This window comes from Ostrea edulis, chromosome 1 (assembly GCF_947568905.1).
Source record: "Ostrea edulis chromosome 1, xbOstEdul1.1, whole genome shotgun sequence".
Classification (NCBI taxonomy): Eukaryota; Metazoa; Mollusca; class Bivalvia; order Ostreida; family Ostreidae; genus Ostrea; species Ostrea edulis.
In genome coordinates this window covers 96,188,354-96,197,354 of record NC_079164.1, presented here as the reverse complement: position 1 = coordinate 96,197,354, position 9,001 = coordinate 96,188,354, and the positions used below count along the sequence as shown (strand labels likewise).

The window sequence follows — 9,001 nt, the reverse complement described above, 5'->3', positions numbered from 1 at the left end:
CTTGAGCATCGAATCAGTTGAGAGACATAAACATCATATACAGGTGATAATGGAATATTGCTACATAAATATGGTAAGTTGACATGGAGAAGCTGTAGTTATCCCGTTTGTCATAAAGTTGAGTTGTTAGTTTGCTGTTGAGATCTATGTTCAATGTATAAGTAAAAGGTCCTAACTTAAAAACTGTGACAGGATGTACATGTAAATAGACAAATCAAGAGCTTTGTGTGAAAATTATTTCCTCAAAATTGACAAAGTTCAACAACCTGTTATTTTTACAAACAAGTAAGAAAATTAGAAAATTGTTGATAATCAAAATCCTTGCAACAAGCACATCTTCCAAGCTGTTTACAAAGGCCTTAGCTTGAAAACTATGAAAGGAGTAAAATGGACAAACCAAGTATATTTACTCAAAACTTTTCAATAACCTGTAATTTTCTTAAATCTTGAAGGAAATCAAACTACTTGTCACATGCACATCTTCCCTACCCATACAAACACTCTGTAAAACAAGATGGTTCTGACTTCAAAACTGGGAGGAGTTAAACAGAAAAATCATGTACCTTCCATATAACATTTAAAGAAAGAAACAAAACTCTTGCATTAGAGGTTGAAATGGATAAAATTTGCAACACGATCTAGAGCGACCAACAAATAATGTACACAAGTTTTAGCTTGATGTGACAGAAAAATAAAATGAAAAAGAGAAAACCCTGAACAGACAGACATTGCTGTACCATAATATGTCCCCGTTTAAAGACAGGCATAGAAAAAAATTGGTGATAAGTCAAAGCTGTGTGACACATTTTAATAAACATTTTTCACAGAGAGAAGTTTTATTTTATGTAACCTGTTGAAGGGCTAAAAAGTTACATGTAAATAATACAGAACTGCATGGCTGAACAGTTTTGATACTCCCAAATAATCTGAAGAAAATAGGGAAAATTTTGTGTGCAGTTACATGTTTCAGGAGACATTTCAATCCTATGAATATGCTGACTTGTAGATATCTGTCATCAATCCACGTAACAGAAACACACTGGACATCCACCACATGTACAGGTATATATTCTACATCTAAAGCATCAAACAACTTCTATCCACATACTCATCATATTAATACGTATTCACTTTCTGTCAAGTTGTTTGCTGCATATCAATTTTGTGTCCGTCAGTTATAAGAGATGTATGAAAAGTGATGATAACAGATCAATCTCTTAACTCCTATAAGCAATACAAAATAGAGAGTTGGGCAAACACGGACCCCTGGACACACCAGAGGTGGGATCAGGTGTCTAGGAGGAGTAAGCATCCCCTGTTGACCAGTCACACCCGCCGTGAGCCCTATATCTTGATCAGGTAAATGGAGTAATCCGTAGTCAAAATCAGTGTGCCAAGAACAGCCTAACAATCGGTATGAAACACGCCAAGTTTCTCCATGTCTCACTGACTACTTACTAGTATATTTCTCCAAAGTAAACTGTTTCAGTAGATTTTTATTGCACAAAATATTCACAAAGTACACATCTATTACGAACTACACAGAATGAATCATGAAGTTTTGTTCAGGTCTCTGTAGCTGAACACGCCCTTCAGCATTCGACAGCACTGCATGTGCTGGGAGTCTGTTGGCATATTATACGCTCCATGGTCACCCATGTAGATATGTCTGGTAAAGTCATTAAGGTAAAAACGATTACAACAGTTTACAAATATTACCCTGGGCAAAATATACTTGCATCATACCTAAATTATAGCTAATGTAATGGTAATAAGGAGGTCAATACTGAAAACAAGTAAATAATGATAATTAAATTCATAATTAAAGGTGATCAAAAGTTCAATAAAATGTAAGATCGAACATTTCTGGTTTTATTTCCCTGATCTTTGATCTAAAAACAAAACTGGAAGTCTCTGTCAGAACTGTAGTTCTAGTGGTCATGAGCCCACTTGGTCTCAAATATCTTGATACTTAAGAGAGGTAAAATAATTTTGAACAGATGCCTAAAATGTCTTTCTATTGCGAAATTTTAAATTGAACACTTTTTCTAGTGATGTGATGCATTTTTAGATTAAGAGACAGGTAATCCTGCCTTGCCACCTGAAACCCAGATGTAAAGGTTACAAGTTTCAACATTTGTAGAAGTCAAGCTCATCATAACTATGAACTATCATTCAGTTTATGTAATAATTGTTCAGAAGCCAAACGATCATTAACAACATAATGAATTTTCATCATGTAATTTCATTTCTGGGTGCTTGAACCATTGGAACCATCACAATTTTAGTATAGGCCCTCATGCTCAAAATGGTTATGCACCCAGTTTTGTGCTTGCTATCCATAAGTAAGGAAGGAAGTTTTGATATTTAATCATTTCATATATCTTTCCCTATATACTAAGCAATATTCATTATACTTCTGAAGAAGTAAAAAAACTAGTCGAGTATAATACTCAATCAACAGTTGGCAACGTTTTGAGGGATAGAAAAGCTATCATTAAACATTCAAAACATGCCACAGAGTGAAAATCCCCTGAAGCCAACAATTTCAAATTTTGGGTAGTGTGGTATTCATGCTAATTAAACTACACCTAGTTTATGTACTAAATCCGACTTATAGGCGAGTATATACGGTACACCTAGTTTATGTACTAAATCCGACTTATAGGCGAGTATATACGGTACACCTAGTTTATGTACTAAATCCGACTTATAGGCGAGTATATACGGTACACCTAGTTTATGTACTAAATCCGACTTATAGGCGAGTATATACGGTACACCTAGTTTATGTACTAAATCCGACTTATAGGCGAGTATATATGGTACACCTAGTTTATGTACTAAATGCTCAAGAAGTATGCTGAACATTGTATCATTTTCAGAGATTCAACCAGTAAGACTTCAGTTTAAGTTATTTAAGGATACGGGAGTCTTATGACCCACAGAGATCCAGCGGGAAGTTCTACAGGGTTTTCCGTTCCCATGGTAAAGATTGGGCATGGTGGGGAAGTGGGTTGTATGTGTGGGTCCACTGTTACCCTCAGTGGTCCCTCTGGAGTGGAGACGTACAGTCGCATCAACTGGGCTACATAACCTTTCGTGCTTCTGGAAAAACAAAATCAATCTTGTAGTTACAATAATATTATGTAAGTCTAAACATAAACAATACTCAAGAGCATTACATGGAGCTGCACACAAAGAAGTGCCTCTTGGACTTTCTGTGAATTGTCACACTCTAACACTTGAAAGATGTGGACTTGTTTGAAGCAAACTTATGCAATTGTTCAACTGAATGTGCAGGGTGGATGAGCCTCACAGTTTGCAAAACATTTTTCCTTCTCCATATATTACAGATAAATGTAACTACAGACAATATTTTAGCTACATGTATATACTTAACGGAGATTTTTCTTTCCTCTGCCACCGACACTACTTCTGTCTTCCTCAGAAGTTAAACATTCTGATTTGTTGCTAAAGTTGACCTTATCTTTCGATTATCTGTCTTTTTGTCTTTAAAGATAAAACTTTCTGACCTTCGTTTCTACGCTATTTTTGGTTACAACATTGCCTGGATATTGATCATGATCATCAACTGAAAGATTGTCCGACGAAATCTTTTCTGTCATGGATGATTGAATTATTTCTAATTTCTAGTTGCAAAATAAATTTCGCAAATGTGACCGTTTTACTTATAGTGTCTGGTCATGTATAATCATGCCTACACTCTGTTATTCAAAGGGAAAACGTAGATAATATTTTGAACATCTGGCTGCATTTTAAAGAAATTGCAGGGGATAGTTGATTTTCTGGCATCAAAGGCACAATCAAACACAAACATTGGTATTGTCCACTATATTTTTTGACAGGCATTAATTCACAAACTGTAGATGTATTTAAATGCAAGGAGTAATAATTTTGTGGATTACCATTTTTAGTTTGGTCTGTGAGGTTGAAATTACCCCAAGTTGTGTATGGTTTATATGAAAATAGCTTACACACTAAAGTATGCTGGTTTGATGTGTGCTTACCTGTGCTGATGTGTGCTTACCTGCACTGAGGACAGGGACAATAAAGAGGCATATCTAGGCTGACCAGTTTAGCAGCATTATCCTAAAACACAAAAACAAACACAATCTAGGTCACTGTATATTTCTTAAATGTCAGTGTAGATATCAGCTAAGAATGATGACCTATACGACCTTGACTGTACTTGAACTCGAGACTTTGATGACTTTTTCTGGACCACTACAGAAAAATCTGTGTCCTCGGGGGCATTCATATTCATCTCCCAGAAAGATCCTCAAGTTCATCTCACCTACATCTACAACAAGACATAATTATTCATACAACATGACTTATCTATACAACACAGCACATGTGGAAAGATATCAATGATAAATTGTTTAAAAGTCTTCATGATTTTCGATTCTAATTTCATCCTTACATGTGGCAATTACTTATTTTAGCTACTATAAAATCCGGTATTTTCATAGGGTTGGACTTCCATGATTTGAGGACAAAATAGCATATTTCAGGCCTCTGAATGAGGAAAAACTAGCATATTCCATACTTCCGGACGAGGAAAAACTCGCATATTCCAGATTCTAAATGAGGAAAAACTAGCATATTCCAGGCCTTCAAATGAGGAAAAACTAGCATATTCCAGGCCTTTGGATGAGGAAAAACTAGCATTTTCCAGACTTTCTGATGAGGAAAAACTAGCATATTCCAGACTTCCTGATGAGGAAAAACTAGCATATTCAAGGCCTTCAGATGAGGAAAAACTAGCATATTCCAGGCCTTCGGATGAGGAAAAACTAGCATATTTCAGACTTTCTGATGAGGAAACATTAGCATATTCCAGGCTTTGGATGAGGAAAAACTTGCATATTCCAGATTCTGCAGCTGAAGTGTCAATAATACAGTAGACATTTTTTGTGTTAAAATTGGCAAAGGATTTAATCCACTAATTGATAGGTTTGCTAATATTATGAAAGCATAATCAATATCAGTGATACATTGGATTCATTTCACTCAGATAAATTCTCAATTGAAAAAATTAAAATAAACAACAGAATGAGTTTTTTAACTTTTTAAACATTTTGTCAAAATATTATCCATGGATATGTTTTTAATACCTTATAAATGGAATTTTTATAGAGACACAAATTTAAGGATTTTTCCATAAGACTGTATATATATTTAGTGAGAGCTAATTTTAGCGACTTAATACATGTTATTCCAAGAAAGATAACTATTACCTAAAATACAAAATAAATTGTTAGAGATATTTTAACAATCTCAACACCCTTGCTAATAATCTAAAACTAAACCCTCCCTAAAAATTCTAATCATACAGCATCCCATAAAACAAGCAAAAAATAGCTGAGCAGAGCTTACAAGTAGAATTTCTATTATTCATTTGCTAGTCCAAATGTTCCTTACACTTTGCTTTTCCTAGCAGACAAGTATTGGATATCACTAGAAAGCTAGATATTTGATATGTAGTGATATTTCAAAATATTGCTACACCTTATGAAAGAGTGGGAAATCTTAAGCAACAAATTTTGGTTTTAAACACTTTCCTTCTTTGCAATACCTGTAATCAGTGATGTGTTTATACCTGTAATCAGTGATGTGTGTATACCTGTAATCAGTGATGTGTGTATACCTGTAATCAGTGATGTGTGTATACCTGTAATCAGTGATGTGTGTATATCTGTAATCAGTGATGTGTTTATACCTGTAATCAGTGATGTGTGTATACTTGTTTATACCTGTAATCAGGTAATGTTTGAACACCTGTCCTTACCTTTATTATTCTTTTTCTGTCTCCCCTTTCTTGATGTTGTGGTTTCCCCTATCGATGGCCATTTGTCCTTTTCAGCCTTTACAGTGACGTCCCAGGGCAACAGGAAGTTACTGCCATGTAAAAATCCTGGCAATTCTAGTCCTAAAAATCAAAAGTTCAAAGTTAAAATCAGTCATTCAAATAAACAAGATCTTAGTAACACATGTTCTAGGTTTGTTTAATGAGTTTTCAAAAGAAAAAAAAAAAGATCTAAAAATCAATGTACGAGTATAAAACTACAATTTCTTCCTTGCTCAGTTTCTCCTCTGAAACACAGGTACATATAATCAATTTCCATGACATTTTTTTTGTAATTCACAAGTGAGTCAGTTTGTCTATTTCTGTCCTTTAAGGTTGAAAATACTTGTGGTAGTGCTTGGTTTTGCTTTAGAAAACATCAAGTATATAGAATTCATGAATGAGACGAACCTCATTTGTTTCTCATGCAAGCTTTGATACATGTATATGATAGAGAAACCTTTGATAAGGTATCAATGAATAAAATTAATAAGGTTTTTGGGATGAACTTTTATAGAAAGCATGTCAGATCTATTTTAAAAGTACATGTAATATTATACCTACTTTTACTATAGGATAAAAACAATGTTTCATAATTCAAAACAAAATATATCTAATCTATATTGATACATGTATATAATTATTTCAGTGATTTACCAAAACAACCAGTTCGAGTACATATGCACTGACTCAGAGCTCAAAATTTCAAATTAGGTTCATCTTTAATACAATATTAGAAAAATTTCATTCATTTTATGATGAAATATCTTAATCAAATGATCTTTCTGTGATAATTCAAGTCTTGATCTAACATGACTTAAATTTGTGCACCCCCCCCCCCCCCCCCCCCACCCACCCAATATGTTCCTTTGCACCATAAAACTTCACAGGCTAAAACAGTGTTTGATATCAACCATAGACCGATAGATCCAAGTTTATGTCAAATGACACTGGTCTATGCCACTTGTAATTGAGATAGACCAAATTGTCTATGCCAATTTTCTAGATTCAAAGCAATAAAGTTATCCCAAAGGACCCCTACATGGTCAGTCAACGTCCAATAAATGTTATGAGGAAAGGAGGATATTGTTAAGGAAATGGAAAGAAAATATGCTTTCAAAGTACATTAGAAGTAAATGAAAATGGGTTTTTTTGGTGATATTTTTTTCTCTCAATGTTGCGGTCTATGACAATTTTATGAGGTCTATATCATATTCTTTTGGCATAGACCCATGGTCTATACCAAATTTAAAACTAGTTCTAATTGTAACGGGGACCGTTACATATGTTCCCCAAACCTCCCCCAATTAAAAAATGATGTTCTTGTGAATCTATAGCAAAAAATCATTTTATTTTAGCCTTTAATTACATGAAGTACGTTCAATATGGTCATTTCAGTACCAAAAAATGAAAGAAAACGTTGCACGCGCATACACGCGCACGCGTGTATGATTCCGAATTTTTGTTGATGTCGTTCAACAGGCATGTGTATCATATACCCACAGTGTGAATTTCATAACGTTTCCATCAAATATAAGGAAGTTATAGCGATTTTAAAATCGTCCAATCAGAATTCAGCACACGTGCATGCACGTGCTGAGCAGTAATTCTAACCACAGCAATTTGTAAGGAGTACCAAGACACATCTAAATCATTAATATCAATAGAATTTGATGAAAAACAAAAACGTTATCGTCCTTTAAAAATTGAACATTTAAAAAACGTTGCACGCGCATGCGTGTGTGCGTTGGCATTTTTTTGTTACACCAATATATAGATACTCATATTGTCTACGTATGCTGTGAATATCATCTCATTCGCTTCATAAATAAGATAGTTACAAACGTTTTAGTATTATCCAATCAAAATGAAACGCACGTGCATGCGCGTGCAAATTGGTAATTTTGACCATGCAAATCAGTTAAGGGTCTCAATATCTACCTATGATATGAATTTCAAGCCATTTCAATGAACAACAAAAAAGTTAGACTGATTCCAAAGTTAGTGTACAAATTTTGTAATGCGCGTGCACGCGCATGCGTGCTGACAAAATAACTATTATTTTTCATATGTACAAATGATATACTATCATCCTATATAGGTTTTATATCGCTTCCTTTAATATTCTGATTTTCCATTTTTTGTACCAAAATTGCAATGCACGTGTGCGCGCGTGCATGCACGTGCAGACAAAATGACTATCACTATGCACATCTACAATCGCTATACTATCATCCTGGAAAGTTTCATATCGATCCCTTTTGTAGTTTCTGAGAACACTACCGGACAAAAAAGTACCGGAGAAAAAGAATAATAATAATAATAACTAGATGCGATCTCGTTGCGAGCAACGAGTGGGTCTTCCGTCCAATTTTAGATGTGATGAGATAAGAATTTCACTGAGATTTTCGTTCATAAATAATGATACAAATATATTGTCTAGACGTACAATTTAGCTTCGGTAATGTTTTATAAATATTGATCATTTAAGTGTTATAAATTAAAGACTCTCTGCCCCTCTCGGCCACTAATTAAAGGGGTCAGCCTTTTTTCGAGAAAAAAGTTAATAATGTTATTTACTGCGAAAACAATTCGACTGATCAGGCGAGTCATGTCGCCCGAAGGCCTATTTTTTGATATCATTCTAGATATATCTCGCAAAACTGAACAAATTTTGTTCTACATGTCCTATCAAAATTTTCTTCAGAAAAAAGTTACTGATTGCGACATTTATCAGACTGTGAAGGCGAGTCATAAGGCCCGTGGGCCTTTTTCTTGATATCGTATGAAAGATCTTGCAAAACTGAACAACTTTTGTTCTACATGTCTAATCAAAAGATTCTCGAGAAAAAAGTTAGTAATTATGACACTAATCAAACTGTTCAGGCGAGCCATGAGGCCCGTTCGCCTTTTTGATGATGTTTTTCGAAAGATCTTGCAAAACTGAACAACTTTTGTTCTACATGTCTAATCAAAAGATTCTCGAGAAAAAAGTTAGTAATTATGACACTAATCAAACTGTTCAGGCGAGCCATGAGGCCCGTTCGCCTTTTTGATGATGTTGTTCGAAAGATCTTGCAAAACTGAACAACTTTTGTTCTAGATGTCTTATTAAAAGTTTCTTGACAA

General features: G+C 34.5%; 1 protein-coding gene across 2 annotated transcripts in view; it reads right to left on the bottom strand.

The window, feature by feature from the left end:
• Positions 1 to 793: 793 nt before the first annotated feature.
• The window catches only part of LOC125672446 (nonsense-mediated mRNA decay factor SMG8-like), a 51,042-nt gene continuing 42,834 nt past the window's right edge, over positions 794 to 9,001 (bottom strand). For both annotated transcript variants that reach the window (XM_048908703.2, XM_048908711.2), the window contains 5 exons: positions 5,816 to 5,956; positions 4,203 to 4,324; positions 4,052 to 4,113; positions 2,929 to 3,108; positions 794 to 1,669 (listed from right to left, as the gene is read on the bottom strand). In XM_048908703.2, coding sequence (XP_048764660.2) covers positions 1,552 to 1,669; positions 2,929 to 3,108; positions 4,052 to 4,113; positions 4,203 to 4,324; positions 5,816 to 5,956 — 623 coding nt within the window. In that variant the 3' untranslated portion in view covers positions 794 to 1,551. The remainder of the gene's footprint in view (positions 1,670 to 2,928; positions 3,109 to 4,051; positions 4,114 to 4,202; positions 4,325 to 5,815; positions 5,957 to 9,001) is intronic.